Raw genomic sequence first — 19,861 nt, 5'->3', positions numbered from 1 at the left:
CGCTACCTGCCAATTGAGAAAATACATCAAGACCTTTACTGTATCAACCGTTGCACAATTTTATTGAGATTCAAACCCTTTGTACTGAACTTTGCCACTACATTTTTGCCAGATATGCTTACGTGTTTATCTAAACTTTGTGTCGCCTGCAAAATTCATACTTCATGATCACGTGATTAGTTTGTGATTTTCACGAAGGTCAACAGTGATGACGCGATGCGCACTAGCTATGTGAAAATAGTTTTTAATGAATGCGCGCCATTTCGTGAATTGAGTTAGATAACGTTTAATCACGGGACCTTTTTCCAGAAAATCAGTTATTTTTTGACCAAGACATTCAATCACTCAATTAATGTTCGCATATTACTCAAACAAATTTGCCGTTTTAACCATGTACGTATGAAGTTCAATCCCTGAGTTCAATGAGTACCTTTATGGAATTCCCTGGCCCTAGTAATGTATGAGAAGTAAAATAGTCTATGGTTTACTGTGATCTTGCGTGGTTAACCATCTAGTGATCAAATGACAGCACTTTGACTACCAACCAACCTATTTACCACCAGAGGCGGCCTGCACACGTTCACTTGTTCTTCTCTGGTGACAAGTGTTTTTGTGAAATGTAGTTGTTCTCGTTGTGAAAGGACTGTTCTTTGCAGGAAATTTGTGTGAAATGCATTGAAGCGTGCAACACCATCGTTGACCGCTCTCTCGAGCATGGGGGCTGGCTGGCAAGGCGTGCCCCTTTGGTTCTCCCCGGCCCTCAACCCACTGCTGCTGCTTTTACGCACCACAAGCACCACGTTCCCGAGGGTGGTTCAAGCTTGGAAGGTTTAGGTAAGCGTTGAGCAACAACGTTGTTTTTTCATCAGCTAGACGTAAAGAATCGTAAACTGTGATTTCTAACTAAATCTACCTCTATTTATACGATTTAACGTCTCTTGTTCAATCGTATAGATATAGTATTTAACCGTAATCAGTTAAACGTTGATTTATAGTGAAGTTTCAACGTGGTTGTTTTGACTACAGTAGATCATCATTCCAAGGACAGAGATCAAGTTCAGATCAAATCCGTGGCTTCCGACCCAGTGTTGCCGTCAAAGAATGACCCCCCTGACAGCCTCCCATTGCCTGCCGCTGTGTTACCACAGACCTTCAACCAGCACTATAACAGCAGTGTCCAAGCTCTCAATGTACTTTCTCAGGTAATTAGCAAAGCTTTATCTTTTTATGATTGTATTCCATACTATTGATCAATGATCAACGTGTAATGCAACTCACTCATTGAATAATTTCTTAGCAGTTTTTAACTTTGAAACATGTTTTGTTGAGCTTCAATTGCTTTCGTATGATTTGCAGCTTTCAAGCTCTTGAATATCATTTTTGTATTTGATCATAACTTCGGTTACAGTTTTGCTTGAAAAATTTCATATTTTTCAGGTATTAGCAAATCTATTGGACGTTATATACGGGAGTGAAGAAAAAGATAAAAGTGTGCCTGTTCTTACCCCAGTGATGACGAATGTTACCCCTTACCTACGTAATCACAGGTAACTTTGGTGAAAAATTAAAGACCTTTCATGTTTTGCTATCAACATGCGAACGGCAATACAGCCTCAGGAGTTGCTATGTTTACATCATGAAAACAAGGCATGTTGTCTTAAACAAGCACATGTAATTTTTTATTAAGTTCAGCAATGCTAAAGCTTCGAAATTTTTGGTGCGCCGTATCTCTGTTTGTTTAAACATTTTCACTTCTTCGTTTATTCATTTTGTTGGTGATTAGGCACCGAATCGTTGCAAATTGCCTTTAAGTTTGATATACTGACGTTGATTTTTCGTACAGAAATCAGTTTCTCATTTCTTTTCAGCCTGAAAAGCGTCCCGAGCTACAAAGCTGCTGTCTGCTTCCTCTCAAGCATCAGTGGCTATCAACAGACCAGGAGGGCGTGGAAGAGGGATGCGTTTGAGCTCTTCCTCGCATCTGACTTCTTCCAAATGCCGATGGAGAGCGTCAGTGAATGGCGAAACATCGTAGACCATCTCATGACACATGACTCGACTACGTTTAAAGACTTGATGGGTAGATAGAAGATTGTTTTACGAGAAAAGCTCTTTAAGACATAGCGTGGTGAAAGCCAATGTTTACTTTCGTGATTATAAGTCTTGGCTTCGGTTTTTCCGAGATATACGACTTTCTATTAAATTTTTAATTATCTGAATTAATCTTCCTCGACTCATTTACCTGTTTATCTTAAAACATTTAAGAATTTTCTTCTATCGAAATTCTTCTCGTTTCTATCCGTATTTTTTTTTTTTTGTTTCTTTTAGTTCGCATCGGACTTACAAGAAATGCCGCCACCGGGACTTCACTCAATATCTTTTCAAACAAAGAGCAGGTACTGCTGCCGTTTGCTAAACTTCCATTTTTTAACATTCTCGATCGCATTGTTAAATTGTGAAAGAATCTATATTTTAAGATCTCCGGTTTACTCAGTATTGGCTGTGAACAGTTTGATTGATTGAGGTTCTATTTAGCCTCGGTTTGAGAAAGCATCTGAGGGAGTTTAACCTGACAGTTCACACGCTTGCAAAGGCTTTGAACCACTGACGCAGACCTGGTCAGAGATTGTAACATTGTAACTTTCCGCTTGTTGAAGAGTTGTTGCCTGTAACATATATCATCTACTGGGTGCCGTTATACAAGAAGAATTCTTGATGTGCGTTGCTCAACTGCGCACGCTTAGCGTCTGTCAATTCACCTTTGACTTTCCTCCGAAATTTATTTTTATCCGAATGGAGCTGTTTTCGTTCTTGAGACGTAATTTTGTTGTAATAGTAACGTCCTAACCTATTTTTGTAGGAACTCGAGCAGCGAGCGATGTTGCTCAAGCGATTAGCTTTTGTGATCTTCAGCAGTGGATTGAACCAATACCAAAGGCATTTGCCAGAAATACAAGAACGAATGTCAGAAAGCTTGCGGCTTCACCAAGTCCCAGTAGTTCAAGAACAGGTATTTTAGTTGCTACGAAAACGATCACTTTGTCTTTATCTAGTGCAAATGGTATCTCTCACTTGATATAATTTGTAGCTTGGTTTTGCGTTAGTTATTTGAATGGATTACATTTGAAAAAATAATCTACACACCAAAGTTATGTGCCTGAAGATTATGTGTATCGTATCCAGGCTTACACCCGGTGGTTGAAGATTTAGATTAAGTGGGCGGGAAGGCAAGGAAGCCAATCTTCGTGTCCACCTTCAGGCATGCCATTAAGTGTCCTGCCAGAGACACAGCCGCATGCTCTTGAGCGGTGTCGAACCGACGTCCTTTCGATTGCCTTTCCGGGGCTCTCACCACTCGGCTATGCAGCCTGAACATTGACGCTCATAGTCTTCATCACAAAAAGAAGATATGTATTTCCTTTGACAAAAAATCTCAATGCAGTTTCTGTAGAGTAGAGGTTCAGGCAACATACAGTTGTCCTAAATCTCTTCCTATGTTGAGTTCCAAGCAGGAATGAAATTTAGTACGATTTTTAAAAAGTCCTCGGTATGACCCGACGCCGACAGGGTGTCGAACCCATGTCTACCGATTTCGAGACGGGCACTCCACCAATAAGCCACCGAGATGGTGTATAAAAGGAATTAATCAGGTCTTCATTGAACGCGTTGCTATTTTTCCCATGTGCGTGAAGTTGTTCATTGTACCACGCACATCGCTTTAAGCCACAACGCAACTAACACTCCTTGCACTATATACGGTTATGCAGTAGTAGCGTTAGAGAGCTATATTTGCTGTTTCGTTTTCCGTCTGGTTTTTGTATGGGTTTTTGTGTTGTCTCGTATAATGAGAATAGCCTCTTTTTTGTCGCAACGAAGGATCTGCTTCTGTAGGCGTAAGGTGTGCTCGCATATTTCTGTTTCAAGCTGATAAGAAATAAATTTAATCGACAACGCAAAAGTTTTTACTTATTTGGCAAAGAATGTAGAGAATTGAAACACGTTTTGCACAGCGTGACTTTTGAAACTTTTATTTTTTTGCGTCGGTTTGAACTTATGTTTATCGAGCATTGTAGGTACCCGAGCTACTGCTCTCTGCTAGCACCATAATAATATTCTAACATCAACGTTTTAGGTCTGTTCTAGCAGTAGTTCACAAATCTTTGTGGAACCAGGACTTCATTTTTCCGCTGATTTTGTTCAGTTTTAATTTTCTTGATTTCAAACTTAATTATGATTTTTCATGCTTGGTTATTATGCATGATCAACGTAAAGGTAAGCCCATACTCAGTTCTGAGCTTTGGAGAATGGGAAAATAAGGTGCTCAACTGCTCATCACACTAGGCCTTCGGCACTAAGGAGAGTAGGGTAGCCGTTTTCCTTTCTCTCGGCCGCCTTTCCTGCAGCAATTATGCCCACCTAATTTATTACACCCTGGGTAGAGGTAAGCGATGTTTATCAACAACCAGCTTAGCCGGGTGTATGATCAACGTATCGCAGACTACAAAAATGGCGCAAATGAACACACAGCTTCCTTATAGCTCCGATTCCACAGACGTTGGGTTTCGAATCAAACTCGACCAACAAATCAGTGCTTAATACGGACGTCTGCAGACGTTGATTAAATGTAACTTCACCAGTTAAAATTTGTGAATTTTTTGTGCAGGTGTTTCTATGTTTTCGTGTGTTGCTCCTGAGAGTCTCCCCGAACCACCTAACCTCCCTCTGGCCATCCATTATCACGGAGCTCGTGAGTTATTTGGCAATTCAAGTTGCGCGGTTGTGTTTGTTTAGCAGCAGCAAACATTGCATTTGCGTACCGCAGCATATCGTTTTTTTGTTTTGAATTCTATTTTTACAACATGGTAATTACTGATGTTCTGAGCTCATTGCTTTTGTATATTTTATCATTTGGAGTAAGACGAAACACCAAAATAGTTCCTCAAACCCATTAAATGGGTATTTCGTTATCTCTTCCACGAGCAATTCGGTTTTGATCTTTTTTTCAATGTTTTATCTACCGTGGCTGGGTACGTGCCGTTCCAGCACGTGCCCCACGTCGCTTTCCAAGAAGGATTCTAGTGTCATCCAGCTTCTGTCAAACAAAAAATTCAATCATTTCATAATTGTGTACGCTTGAAGGATTATGTGAGAAATGCGTCGTCATTAGCCCACGGGCTCTTCTGATAAACTCTCCAAAGGCGCGTTTTGACCAATGCGTCATTATACGTCCAGTGAAGATACAGTCAGTTTTACTCTCCGGCGCCAGTTTCCCAGGAGGGAGTTTTTCCATCACGTTTGATATGATGAACCACCATAGAATGTTAATTATTATTGAAAAGCTTAGTTACAGACGAGAGAGAAAATCACTTCAATTCAATGTGTTTTATTTTTAAACAATAGAAAAACACTTCATGCGATTACATCACCAAAATTGTAAATAAATAACGCTTGCAAGAAAGCCAATGTCGATTTTTAAAACTGAATCACAGTTTTAAAAATACCTTGTCTCACTCTTATCTGATGTTTTCACTTAACGTGTCTCATTTGACTAACTACATTACAATTGCAAAACTATTATCACACGCAACCATCAACAAGGCTTTGCTCAACTTGTCTTTCTCCCTTGCAGTCAGTTTGTTTTGTTACCGTGGCAACAGTGTACCTACGTCACAATTCCCCTCGTACCCCGTACCTAGTTAAGCCCCGGATGTTTGAAGTAAAATCAACTTGTATTACATAACCCGGTTCCCATTGCTTTACCGTAAATTGACGTAACAAAGTTATACGTAGACATTAAAACACCGGTTCGCTGCAAACTAATGTCAGTTCTTTCTTGAGAAGTCGCCTTAAACATCCCGGATGCCGGAAAACGTGATGTTAGGCTGACTGTGGTTACGCGCAATCCGAGCTGCTTGATTACGTTAATCAGGAGAATTAAAGTGAATTTAATCACGAGCTTCGGAAACCGTGATTAGGCTTTGAAAATAAATTGATTTCTAGACGTCCAAAATCTTCCAAAAAATCTTTTTGTCGAACAAGGCAGTGTATTTGAAACCCAAAATGATATGCTTTAAAAGAAATAAAGTAAAATCTATGGTAGCCATCGACAAAGGAGGTAAAACCAATGTGTTTGTCTTTCAATAATAAAAGTAATATACTTCATTGTATTTTGCTGTTATGTGCTGTATTAGAGTATCTTTAAACAAGGATTTCACTTTGCACTGTTTTACAGGTGCAAGTCATGGGACAAATGGAGCAAGAACTGTTGCATTACGATCTTGAAAAGACCGTTGTCGATAATGAATCAGGCGCATCGCCCAAGCCGAATAAATCTAATGCCGGCACGCCCACTAGCGGCGTCGGAATTATTTTTAATTCAGCGGCATCTCCCTCTTCCATTAACAATCAACAAAAGTATGATTGGTTGAAACTAATTTAAATTTATGCGTTGGTTTTACGTTAATTCAGCATGTTAAAGTTCATATCTACTGTGTAAAAGCAACTCGTAGTTGAGTGAACTTAATTTTTCACTTCAAATTCGTCGAAATAATGTTGATTTTTGTCACAAAACGTTTTGCTTGGAATTGATACATTCAAAAATTTTGATGTATTCTGATGCAATAATCAAGCCAGAAATAAACAATTGATAACCATTTCCTTCATCACAACCCTTTGTCGGAATTCTTGAAACCAGCAGGAAAGGCTCAAAATTAACCTTACATGGCATAGATACGATCCCAAATCGTTTGAACAGACAATTGGTTGTGTTTCAGATGGCTGGCCATGTATTTGTCCGCATGCAAGTTGTTGGACCTGACCTTGTTGCTTCAACCAAGTCAACTCACTCACTTCAAGGTAAAGGGTTTGTTGTTGCTTCGCTGATTTGTAAATAGTTTTGCTGATGTTACTTTAAAAAAAAATTTTTTTTACATCTTTTAGATGTTTCGTTGGTCCTTTGTGGGGGAGCCTGGTGAAGTCACTGATGACGCATACTCGACCAATGACGTTATCACGCCGTCATCCCGAGCCACGTCTGCGCCGGACGTGAGTGGAAACGATGCAGAGCAAGAGATCGAAGAAAGCGAATCGAGCTCGTCTAACATGTTTGTGCCTCACTGTGTTCGTATCAAGAGACTTCTTGCGGACAAGGTGGGAGCAGTTGGACGAGTCAAACTGAAAATAGTCATAGAAATTTATATTTGGCTTGATTTCTGAACTTAAATCGCTGAAAGGTTGATTTCTGAAGTTATTTTACAGCAAGATACTATTGGACTTTTTCTAGTTTTCACAACGATATAGGCCAACTGAAGAAGCACTAGAAAAATAAAATATCAAATTATCAATCTTTGTGCTTTTTACAAGCCTTGCATGTAATTGCTCTCAATTTAATTTCTAAACTTTACGACTGCGTTTATTTTGTATCAGGCACCCAATGGAAGATTCGATGCCTTGGATGTTGCTCCTGCGCGCCCTCTGTTGAAGAGACGTCGCATGTCGTCACTGTTCCAATTGCAAGCTTTCTTCAACACAATAGTCTCTCCTAGCACAATGCTGAGTATGCACCAGAGCAAAGCAGCGGTTGTACATTCCAGCGTCACAGAAAGTGAGTTTGACACGTCAGTGTATACAGTAATGCTATGCACTTAATAATTTTAATTATGACGTGTGTTTTTGTATAGCGCTGCATTCAGTCCCACCCCATGTCAACGCAACCGAGTCTTGACTACTGAACAAAGATGACATTTTGTGTCATCTTTTTTAATGTCAGAGGAATGACAGGGTATCGAGCCCACGTCCACCGGCTTAGAGGCAGGCACTTGCCAGGTGAAATACTTTCCACTGCCGGGTTTATATCACTGTTTAAAGCCTTCATAATTATGCAACACCAGTAGGCTCAGTCCAAGGACCAAGGTTCTCACAATTAAAGCATATCTTTTTCAGAGCGTACAACTTCCAGCCCGACGATTGAGAAGCTCTTAGAAAGAGATTTCGTCGAGTTTGTCCCTTCATAAGTTTACTATGTGTCACAATTTGTAAATTTGCCTTCGATGCTGGCAAGAGATTGCTTTCGAGTTCGACGTCGATTTCCTTCAGAAAGGAGAAAGTTCAATAAAATCTACATCTCCACAACATTGCGTTTCTTAATGCGATACAAAGTTCCGCGCTAGCTGCAAGAAAAGTGACTTGAAGTACAGTTTATACTATTTTGAAGCAAGCAATGCTTGGTTTTATGATTACGAACGGAAAGAACGTGTTCTCGTTCGGTTTGCATACGTCTAAACGTCCCTTGTTTTAAGCTTTACGTGATGTGCAATTTTTCTTTCGTAAATAATTTCAAACAATTGCATGTGACAGAATTGTTACGTTTTATTAACGTCTTCAAACGCTACAAATACCACTTTCCACGTCCGACATGGAATAATCTTCGCCGAAGCATACTTGTATTGTGTATGTTTAGAGTGACAAGAGTCCATATGCTACGTGTCCGCCCCGATCACACTGTCTTGTTCGCTACAGTTCATAAATTCCTGAAAGGAAATCTTTTTGTAATGTGCGCGGTCATATTTTCCTCAATGACTACATGCGTATTCAGGAATAGTCTCCATGTCTCGCACTTCGCGGTCACTTCAATTTCTTAAATTTTTTGCATTTTGTTGCTGCTTGTCGATAACTTGCAACGCCGGCGTACTGTTTTTGTTTGTAAGTTTGGCACAAAGTGTTTAGCGTTTAATCTTTAAATTGTTTGCGCATAACTAATCAAAGTCAAAGCGTTTCAGTGACATTTCGAAGTTATCAGCTTAGCATACAAGTCAAAGTTCCAAGTGCAATTGCGCAGTTTCGCAAATTACTTGTCGAAATTTGTTCCCGAAACATGGCAAGGTTCTGATGACATGATGTTTACAAAAAAACTCTCGTTTGTCAAAGGAAAACCTTGTTGAAATTCGACCGAAAGTACTATAATAGTTTTTCTATATAAATACGTAATATTTTCGATGAACTATTGCGTCTGATGCACCGGTCCACTGGTTGAGCTGCTCTGCAAATTTTATGCCAATGTGTCTGAAGAAAATCCCTACCTCCCTCCAGTTCACGTTTTGCAAGTAGAACCCTGTGTTGCACTTATAACGCTGATTTAATGCATGATGTGTTCTAGAAGCTCATATCGAAATGTCGTGTAGGTTTTTTTTGTATTTTGCACGAAATACAAGTCTATACCATTTTTGTTTTGTCATTGTTAACATTGGGCAAAAGCAGCGATTTATTTGGAGACCAATACAAGAAATTTTGATTTCACCTCAAATCGTCTATTTTTAGGTGTAAAACCACCACCAGTGGCCTAGAAACTTGTAAACTAATTTGAGGCATTCAAACGCACCAAGTCATTGTGTGGTTCAAACTAAGCACAAACATCAAATCACTCTTCTGTTGAAGGGCAAATACGTTTGATTCTTTGAACACACAAAGGTACCTATGACTAAAAAAAGCTCACTAACTCTTAGTTTGTACATCACAGTTCATGCTTCAGTTTCCTTTTGGAAACTTTATCCTTAGTAGGTGCTACATCTTCTTCCTCTTCATCATCAGATTCATCTTTATCTTCACTCATTTCTTCACTTTCCTCATCATCATCGTCGTCTTCCTGATCATCGTCAATGTTATAGTCGTCATCATCATCTTCCGTGTTGATCTTCCCTGATAAAACATCAGCAATCCACTTTTCAAGCTCTTGGTGGGTGGGGAGTCGAGATTTGCGTCTTTCTATCCAGACACTGTCCGCCTGGGAATAAAAGTATATTAACGTTCAATGCCATTCTTAAAACAACATACTTTTTGTCATGACTGTTGATCATAGGAAATGTCTTGTTGATTTGTTGCATTTTTTTCTCCTGCAAGTGAGCTTTGGAAGGAAGGTTTTGAGCGAGCCTTTGCATTACAAAACAAAGCTGTATTTACGGTGTTTCAACGTCTCGCGATGTAAAATCGGCAACTTTTGCTGGTTCAGTATAGCTTTTATTGATAAATTGAACCCTAAAAATTTATTTGTTTTTTTTTAAGTTGTAGCCTACATGTCTATCGCACGCTTTGCAAAATTAGGGATGAAGTTGCCTTACAAAACATTAGCCAACTACTCTTGGTTTATTCGACTAAACCGAAACTGCAAGGTTTGAGCTTCCAGAGAAAATTCTCGAAATCGATCAAATCTATTTGTGAATTTTTTTTAATATTTAGCCCAGATGTTCAACTTCAACAAGTTGTTCTATGACCCTCAGCAAGCTTTATTGAAATTTTTACTTCAAACCCTCACCTGGACATTTACTTTTAAACCTCCCAATGCCCAAACTAGGCTAGCCTGCATCATTTTTTTCCGCTTTTTTGTGTGGTGATATGTTCATGAGGGGTTCAAGAATGGAGATAAAATCTCTCATAGTGAACATTTTCATGATCGCAAGGCGTTGCCTATTTTTTATGATATAAAGGTAATTCAGTAAATACTTTTTCAAATTCCACCATTGTTTAATGACACTTCATGAACACATACTATATACGGTATGCATTTTAGCTAGATATGTTGTTGGAAAAACGAGTATTTTGGAGATATAAAAAGTTATTTTGAGGTTAAAAGGATTTTGGGTAAAACCTTCAAACATGTACTGCACATAAAGTAAATACTTAACACATTTTTCACTGGCATTTGGTTTTTACGGTGGTCTATTAACTGCCCTCCCTTCATTCATGGTCAAAATTAGTTAAAAAGTTTACTAGAATAAACGCATTTAAACTTACATCAGTTACGTTTACGACTCCAATCTGTGGCTCGCTCAAGTCGATTCCGAATGTTCTTTCCCAGTAGTCGTGGAGCTAAAACAAAATTAATTGAATGAAATAATGTTGCCTGGCATTAATTTACTTAACTGGATTATATTGAACATTATAGTAGTGAAATTTTACAGCAAGACAGTTGAAGTGCTTGGTTTTTTCAAGACACATTCAGTACGATTGGTGCATACGGAAAAAAATAGTCTACACTATGGTGTGGTGCACTCAACCCTTAATGTTTAATTTCGACCATTGCTGTTCCCCATGATCTCAGATTATACAAAAGAAGTGAACTGATAGGCTGCTACTTTTCGACAATGCAGCGGCATTCTCCATGTCTAATCGTTACCCTGCACAAACACCAGCAAACATGTAAACGGTTTGGGAATCACATTCAGTAAAAAGTCGTAACATCATTCCCTAATGGCATTTCAACTTGACAATGACGAAAGAAGTTACATACCGTACAAAATATAGTTAAGCATTGGTTTTGGAAGACCAGAAATGTGAGGCCCATCTCAACCTCCAGATGTTTTTATTGCTGAGCCTTTTGGTTCGTATGTTCTTTAGGAAAGTTACACAGAATGTGTATGTGTGAACTCGTGTGTCCTTCATTGCTGGATATAGATTCTTTCTTGGTTGTTAAACTCAAAACTTACCAGAGTAAAATCATCAGGGTCGATCCACACTATGGAGAGATTCGGATTGTCTGTATGAGCATGGGCAATTTCTTTTAACGTTTGGAGAAACTCGAATCCTTCTGGATCTGTTTCATCTGCAAATGCCACGACGTGAATTCCTTTAACTTCATCCTCCTGTAAGTAAATCATGCAAATGCATGCTTCTGATCTATCAGGTTTTCATAAGAAGCCTACTTGACTCGTTTAGAATGTTGCATAACCTGCCACGTTATGTGAGCGGACGTGAACATCAAATTGATTGTAATATTATTACTTTTGACCCCTTGTTAAAAAAGAACATGTATTCCTTTATTCGGCGCTGTATTAACTCCGGCAACAGTCTGATAATGTCTTTGATGAATTCTGACTGTTTTTACAGATCAGACTACTTTAAGCATTATCAGCAGAATCTTTATCTTGATCATTAATTGACCATAGGCTACTGTCTGGTTTGCTGTTTTATCGTTTTTGTGTGGTATGTTAACTGTGGACAAAGTTTTGTCTGCAATAATATTGTAATAAACAATAATAGTGTTTACATAAGTTTGAGAGGAAAATACTATAATAGGCTACCACATTGCAAAAATGACCAAAGAAGGTTAATAGTCTGAGTTCACTTATCTTGCATGTTCATTCAAATTTTACAATAAACTATTGCTGGAGAGCGAGAGTAGGCAACTCGGGTTCATTTTAAATGCAGGTTGCAGCGGTAAGTTGGATCGATGTTTTTTTGTAGGCTATATTATTCATAAACAATGCCAAACATTTTCTTAAAGAAAAATAAAGACCTTTGGGCTACAATTAAAAGTGGAAATCATAAAATAGTGTAGAAGGTCTGATTTATATCTAACCACTCTTCTAGATAATGTAACAATTTAGATTGCAGTGGGTAACCTACCGATCCCAAAGGATTCTATAAAAGATTTAAAAAGCTCGAAAATTAAATATTGAAAAAACTGAAGTTGATATATTTATGAGAGTTTTTACAAACTTTTGATCGAAGTTACTTTTAGAATTTTTTGACTTGATTGCTTCTTAAATGATGTCCCTGACTACAAAAAGACTGGAACCACCAAACAAAAACTGTAGCCTAGTTCCTAGCTGATAAATTGGGAACATTGAAATTTAATTATGACTTTAGGCAGCTGTGCTACTATGGTAAATTACTGCAAAACAACGTGAATAGGCTTGCAATGAAAAAAGTGACCTGGTAATGGCCAACGATAACTTTTGGCCTCTCACCCAGGTCTCGTACATGTCAAGTGGTCGAAGCTTCCGTAAGGTGGCGCGCTTGTGCTTACGCACAAAGTTCTCAATGACGTCATTGTTGAGGGGGTATTCTCCTTCAATTGTGAGAGGTTTCTTCATATAAGGCTCGTAGAAATCAATCTGGTTTACTTCTGTAAGCCCCAGCTGCTTTGCCAACTGAAATATTATTTACGGTTGATGTGGAGAAAGGTAACAGTATACAGTATGTCAACGCAAAAGCAGCTGGATAGCCTAATACAGCGTGGAAATGCAACCAATATTAGGTTGTATGTCAACAATGTTATTAAGTTCAATTTAACAAGTTTAGCTTGGCATGCACCTATTATTTTGTAACATAGTAAAATAACAGCTTCCGACATTGCTTAAAATGCAAGGATGCTTTTTTTACATTAAAGCATGAGAGAACTGATTGCTATCACCATCCTATATTCTGTAGCCTACTAATTAGCCTAGATACACCAGGCGTTAATAGGTTTGGTAACACAGAAAAATAGTTTCACATGTTTAGCATTTTCCTTCTGAAAACAACCTTACCAGCTTTTGAAACACTGCATAGAAAGATATGACTGGCTGGAAGTCCAAAGCAGCGTCAACGAAGTCATCGTATCCTGAAATGAAATTGGTTGTTCAGTATTTTTGCTTTCACTTATACAAAGATGTAGGCTACGTATACGCCGCAAATTCTACGCCGCATACTTGTGGCGGAGACTTTTTGTTTACAAGACATATTGGAACCAAAACGCAGCAAAATGTCAGATGAACACTTTCAGATGCTTGTGTTTCTTGGAAATTCAAAATAAAACTTGTTTGTTTCGAGTGGTTTATACCGTGTGAATGTTTGGCACCTAGCAAACAAAATGAGTTTACGCTAGTGTATGCGCTGACGCCGCCAACTTTTTTTACAAGTTACGTTGACGCATACGGCGTATGGTTTTTCGAACATTTGCGTTTACGCTGACGGCGTCAATATTTTTTGTATGCGCGTACATCATGCACTTATATAAAAAAATTTAAAGCAGCAAAGGTAAAGATCTCATACTCAGTTATCAAGCTTTTGGGAATGAGAAAATAAGGTTTTCATTATACTCAGCCTTTGGCTCTAACGAGAGTAGGTAGGCCAATTCCTTTCCCTCGGCCGCCTTTCCTTTAGTGTGCGCCCACCCAATTTATACCCCTGGGTAGAGGGGAATGGTATTTTTCAACAACCAGCTTGAGCCGGGAGTCAAACCAGATTCGCATAATTGGAATGCCAACGCCTAATCCCAGGGCCGTTGATAGGATTTCTCGGGCCCGGTACCAATTTATTTTTGGGCCCCCTGCGTCGACAATGTTATGAATATAAAAGTTGCGTACAAACTTTTATTGATGTCGTTGAAGCATGGTCATTTAACAAATCTTGCGCAATCTTAAAATTTCTTGAACCGCAAAACTTACTATCTCAATCTAGCAGTTGCTTTTTTGAACTTTTATTTCTCACATGGCTAGGGTTGCCAGATGTTCACTATTTTAGTGAACAAATCACTATTTTAAGAAAATGTTCACTGTAAACTATTTTGCTAATAGTGATAGTGAACATGTTCACTATTTTGACAATTAATTTTTGTCTACAATTCTGTCAATATATTTTAGCCAATAGCCATGGATTAACCAGTGACTATACCCTTTTGCTGCTTAGAAAGTAAAAGCACATGAGTCTGGTGCTTTGAGAAAAAAACCCTAATATGCTACCCCAGTGTAATTTCGCCAAAGCCAGGCTTGGCCAGCACGAAGTCCAACAGTGGAGTGTACACTGTATTGCCTAGGTAGCTGACAAACTGAAAGCCACTAGCCTGAGCAACTAACAGCCTAGAAGTTTGGCCATTTAACTGTTTGTTTATAGACTGTGTAGGCCAGCTACTCAATCATGTGTGATGTGGCTAATAAGTTAAGAATTAAGATCATCGCTGGAAAAGTGGACTATAACTTCTTTCAGAAAGAAACTGCACCTAAATTGTTAAACTTTGTCCAGTATACAATGTCTATCCCTGTATTTAATGCCAATGTTGAGAGAATTTTCAGTGTTATGGGTAACATATAGACAGATGAGCGCAGTGGCGTAGCCAAGGGGGGGGGGTTACAACCCCCCCCCCCCCCCCCTTTGTCACGCGTGTGACATATTGAGAATGATGCTTTCAGTCTCTATGCCTCAAAACAAAGTTTGCCTAATTTTAAACGAAACTGCACTAAAAGAGCGAGTTTTGCCAATACCAAACATTCAAATATCTCAGCTGGGAATTAGCAACAAGAAAACATAGAGACATAGCTCTATTACCGAAAAATGCCCAAGAAATAATGATCTTATCCTTTTGCTATGCCACCAGACAGCACCATTTTACAGAAATATTTATACCCACATTTTTGTTGAAAATGCTCTCAGAATGCACCAAATTCAAAGTCATTTTTTAAAATTTTCTGGGGGAGGCCCCCCAGACCCCCCGCCACTGGGTGTCGCCTTTGGCGAAGACGCCGTCGGGCTTCGCCCGCCGGCCGTCAACCCCACCCCCTTTCACAATTCCTGGCTACGCCACTGCTTTGAGAACTTTGAGGATGCGGTCGCGCGCTTTCAAAATGTTCACTATTATGGGGAAAAATATCTGGCAACCCTACACATGGCCCTAGAGTGTTACTTCCCGATTCCATTGATGTTTCATTGGTCATTCTAGGCTCACCAGAAGAGAGATTACAGTACTGCAGACAGTCAGAAAGTTTTCAATTTGATTTGGGAAAGGTGTTTGGGCCTAGGTCAAACATTTGCTGATTGCTGCAATCTGAAAAGGGGTTTTGGTCTAATTTTTAGTGCAAAAATAGGGATAGCAATCTTCTTACCTAGGTGCAATTTAAGTTTTTGTGTTTGAACAAATATTAGCCTGTTTGTTTATTTTAAAATTCGTGTTTCGGGTAATATTCGTGGTTAGGGAAATCACTATACTAGACTAATTCTTATTTTACTGTTTGGTGGCTGAAGTGACTATTTTACCACCAGAAAGCTCAAGTGGGCCCGGTACCCAGAAGGGGGCCCAGCAGTAGGCTACTTTACCATCTGAAGGCTAAAATGGCTGTTTTAACCTCTGATGGCAATTCCTTTAGATCTGAGGATCTTGATGATGTTTGAAGTCGCGGGGAATTTGTTAAATCCGGGCTCCTTAAATATTCCGGGTCCAAAAGTACCACCTAGACCCCTCTGTCAACGTCCCTGCGTAATCCGCTGCGCCATCCACCGCACCGCATTTAAAACCATAGCCGGCGGACATCATTTAAACCTCAACAAAACTCAAAGTTTTACAACATAGTGAAAATAAAAGGGACACTAAAATAACTTAATACAAAATCTGATGCCAAGCAAGTCTATTGTACTCAAGCAAGTTTGTTCAAAGAAGGAAATGCTCATTTGTCCTTGGCAGCGTCAGTTGTGAAATTGTTGAATTTTTTAGCTCAACCATGGCACGATTTAACGTTATTTTTACCTGCTGAGCTGCTACTTTCAAAGTATCCGATCAATTTACAATATTCATGTCTTCGGAAACCTTGAACTTCAATCTTAGAATTTATTTCTTCCACTGGATGTTCGTCCAGCTGGAAACAAAATGCAGAAATAAACTTCACAAGCTTGAAAAGTCACTCTTTGATCAGCTACATCATCATAAAAAATGAACTCAAAAACAAAACGTGAAAAAATATATAGGTAGACGTTTTCTTGTCAATTTAAAAACCTCAAACATTATCACTTATCACAGCTGCACCACTGACTTGTTGACATATCTCATTTGAAGGTAATTTAAATACCAGTTTAAAAAATAAAATCTCAGAAATTTATAGCGTAGCTTCGAAATTAAGTGGCAGTATTTTATACTCAGTTTTAAAATGTCAAAAGTTAGGCTACGTATAGGACTAGTAGGCTTAATACCTCTAGTAGAAATTCAACTAAAACATCTGTAGATCTTTGTCCGTTGAATTCAATTTTATGACCCGACTTGAATGCATAGATGGCTCCAGCTTCAAAAAGTTCTAAAATGGTACAAGGCCTCGTCACTTTTCAGATGTTTAGAAAAAATCACGCTTCGTAGACTATGAAGTACCAAAGAGCTTAGGCCTACTTGACTAGTTTGATGCAGTCATTGCTTTATAGCTTTTTTGCAAGAAAGTTAAGAGTTTTTAGTAAATTGATGACAATAACTCGGTTAGATCAGCGCCCAACTTTGCAAACGAAGAAACGGTAAGATCTAACAAAAATGGTTTAACTCTTGTGGTGTGCGTTTTGTCACTTCTGCCTTTTTGTAGAGTGTAGACCTTTGCTTTGTTGACAATTATTGCTTTCGATGTTATGGCCAGAAACACAAACAACCGAACTGAACTGTGCGCGTTTGAGCAACGCACTTTAAGGATCAATCCACACAGCGAAATCTAGTGATGGAATAATATATGGGCAACAATACTTCAACAAGCAGACATTGCAAAGTGTCAATCTCCGTGACTTGACCTGTACCAATGATTAAGCTTTTCACAAGTAAACGAAACTATCAGAATTTAGCTTTAAAAAAGATTTTCTCAGTCCGAGGACAAAGATTTCCACCATCGAAATAAAACGTTTCATGGCCATGAAAGTTAAGACCATTTTGGATGAACATTGATTTTATTCAGATGTCCTGCAATGCAAGTGTTTTTTTTTTGTTTCAATTACCTAGTTTCTCAGCAAGTTTTCGATCCTTCTCCAGGTCGATTATTCCAAATCCAATCCCCTCTCGTTCCGTAATTTGTGCAGATAGCTACGTGAAATCAAAGACATCAGCAACACTATCATTGTGTTTCTCGGCAGTCGAGTGTAGCAAGAACTCAGCGATAGACACGTGTTTCGGCCATGAAGCTGGGCTCATCACTACCGCACCACTAGTTCTTGCCACATAGTTCTCAACCGCTGCTTTTGTCAGTCAATTGAATTCTTACCTTTATTCTTAAGGATAGTAGTAGTACAGTTTTATTCCGGTAAGGATAAAAAATGTAAAAAGCAGTAGCACTCTTGGCTTACCCTATCATTATCTAGTACACCAACATGACCTGGAAGATTTGCTAAATCAACATCTTTTGCAATTATATTATCGAACGTGCATTTGGTGTCGTACGAAACAACATCAACAGTTTATTTTTAACAGTTAGCAGTGGACATGTTATTGTGGGGTCACTGTTTATCTTTTACAATGCTTGACCACTTGAAAGCAGACACATACCTCCAGCATATCTTCAGTGAGTTGCCACTGCTTCTCCCTATATGCATCTTGTGGGTCATGGGAAACGGTGCAATATGCAACTAAGATGTCGTATTTCTTTAAAAATCTGAAAAAAGAATGAACCGGCTGGAGTTGTGTAGTTTTTTTTGTTTTTAATCGAGTTTTCTTTAGCCTAAAACTTTTGAAAAAATGTTCTTCTTAGGTGCACAATGTGGTGCTTTGCAACTGCGGCTATTTGGGAATTTCGTTTCAATAGAACGTCATTAATGCATTACATCTAATTATGTGGCTTTGCTGGATCGATGAATTCGATACCAACTTCTTTCGTTAGAATTTGGTCCAGCCTAAGCCTTTTTTTGAAAACAACATAGCATTAGGTCTAAAAACTAAACAAATAGGTTTTTATTTTCTGTCTCAAATTTTCTCAAATGTTTAGATTTGACCATATTTTTGCTGTGATACTATATGATTCTTTAGCATTTCTTTCAATAATGTATTTTTCTTATAGGCTTGAAAAGGGCTATATGACTAGCCGAAAACGTTCGCTTGTTGTTTTTTGTTTTTATAATGTTAAATGTAGTGTTGTTGCTTAGTTATGTCTGTTTATTTTCTGTCTGTTTACGATTTTATTTCTGTTGATAAATTTACCTGCTGAAGTTTTTCTTGCTCAGATTGATCAACCTGTCTTTCCCGTCGTGCGATGGAAAGTCTAGTCCCCGCTCACATGTTGCCAAATGAAGAACTGAAAAATCGAAATTTCTCTCAGCCCATTTTCATGTCAAATAATCTTTATTCTCTAACACCTCGGTTACGTAAACTGTTCTTAGATTTTCAAAAAAATAGCTTAGACTTACTGAACGATTTATTTTAAATGGTTGCATAAATATGTTGAAAAAATCATAAACATGTAGTGACCATATAAAACCATTTGTTCTAAAATAATAAAAGGCTTTTAAACTAACTTGAAACCAAAGAAATCAACAGAGCACTATGCGCTTGAACCATGCTGAGCAGTCAGAACCCTTTTGATACGTCAGTGCTTCAGTCACATACGGAATTGTAACTGAGATTGGCCTATTCTTAGCAAGACACGTCACATGGGCAACCCTTCGCTTATCTAATCTAATGACCTTCGCTGAAGATGGCCTGTTGCAATCACTTCGTTTGTAGAACGCGAGTTACAAACGGTATATCTGCTATAGTTATTAGTTCATTATTGTTTCCAGTCTGTAACTCACGTTTGGAAGTTTCAAACGACACTTTCAAATCACATCTTTAATATCCTGCGACCTTGCATGCTTCAACTTAAGTGACAGTTAAGTTAATTAACCACTGACGTAGTTTACCAAGTATGGCTCTTAACGACATTACCTTGTATGTGACAACTCGGACGTTATGCTTGTTTGTTCTATTGACTCAGAAAATAGATTGAGCTGTCAGTCATATTCTTCGGTGGTCAAGCCAACGGATCAAACGTGCATGCAATTCTCCATCAACGTCTGGCCATGAGCCGAACACAATTCGGCTTTTGTGGCAATTCTTGCATTTTGTTGTTTCCAGCAACTTGCCAGTAAATCAAACTCTTTTTTGCATTGATTCAATGTCCGCGAACGACCAACAAAACAATGCTTGATTTGCTGACTGGTAACTGGTTGGTAGCAGGGCTACTCAAACCTTTTTTTTATTGTGCCACTCCGGTTTAGAATGGACGGTGGACGACTCAGCGGATTATAGGTGCTTGCTTTCCAATCATGCAATCCGGGTCGACTCCCGGTGTAAGCTGGTTGTTGATAAACACCGCTCCACTGTACCCAGGGTGTAATGCGGCGTAGT

General features: G+C 38.7%; 2 protein-coding genes across 3 annotated transcripts in view; one reads left to right on the top strand and one right to left on the bottom strand.

The window, feature by feature from the left end:
- Positions 1–9,220, top strand: part of LOC145781006 (protein DOP1A-like) — a 69,915-nt gene extending 60,695 nt beyond the window's left edge. The window contains exons 12-23 of one of the 2 annotated variants that reach the window (XM_082592708.1): positions 657–834; positions 1,030–1,202; positions 1,438–1,547; positions 1,869–2,080; positions 2,329–2,396; positions 2,861–3,010; positions 4,664–4,747; positions 6,233–6,414; positions 6,774–6,855; positions 6,940–7,149; positions 7,426–7,603; positions 7,942–9,220. In XM_082592708.1, the coding sequence (XP_082448834.1) occupies positions 657–834; positions 1,030–1,202; positions 1,438–1,547; positions 1,869–2,080; positions 2,329–2,396; positions 2,861–3,010; positions 4,664–4,747; positions 6,233–6,414; positions 6,774–6,855; positions 6,940–7,149; positions 7,426–7,603; positions 7,942–8,012 (1,698 nt within the window). In that variant the 3' untranslated portion in view covers positions 8,013–9,220. Of the gene's footprint in view, positions 1–656; positions 835–1,026; positions 1,203–1,437; positions 1,548–1,868; positions 2,081–2,328; positions 2,397–2,860; positions 3,011–4,663; positions 4,748–6,232; positions 6,415–6,773; positions 6,856–6,939; positions 7,150–7,425; positions 7,604–7,941 lie in introns of both variants that reach the window. The other variant, XM_082592707.1, reaches the window with a different exon arrangement.
- On the bottom strand, positions 9,157–18,770 carry LOC145781009 (calsequestrin-2-like). Its single transcript, XM_082592714.1, has 10 exons — positions 18,677–18,770; positions 18,029–18,134; positions 17,485–17,569; positions 16,711–16,811; positions 16,271–16,379; positions 13,302–13,375; positions 12,741–12,923; positions 11,478–11,633; positions 10,786–10,860; positions 9,157–9,778 (listed from the first exon to the last, which is right to left on the bottom strand). Exons 2-10 carry the CDS (start codon positions 18,035–18,037, stop codon positions 9,509–9,511), a joined length of 1,062 nt encoding a protein of 353 aa, XP_082448840.1. The 5' UTR covers positions 18,038–18,134; positions 18,677–18,770; the 3' UTR covers positions 9,157–9,508.
- Between the last annotated feature and the right edge of the window lie 1,091 nt (positions 18,771–19,861).

The sequence above is a fragment of the Aplidium turbinatum genome, chromosome 12 (assembly GCF_918807975.1).
Source record: "Aplidium turbinatum chromosome 12, kaAplTurb1.1, whole genome shotgun sequence".
NCBI lineage: Eukaryota > Metazoa > Chordata > Ascidiacea > Aplousobranchia > Polyclinidae > Aplidium > Aplidium turbinatum.
The sequence above is the reverse complement of the archived record's forward strand: the minus strand, read 5'-3'. Positions and strand labels throughout refer to the sequence as shown.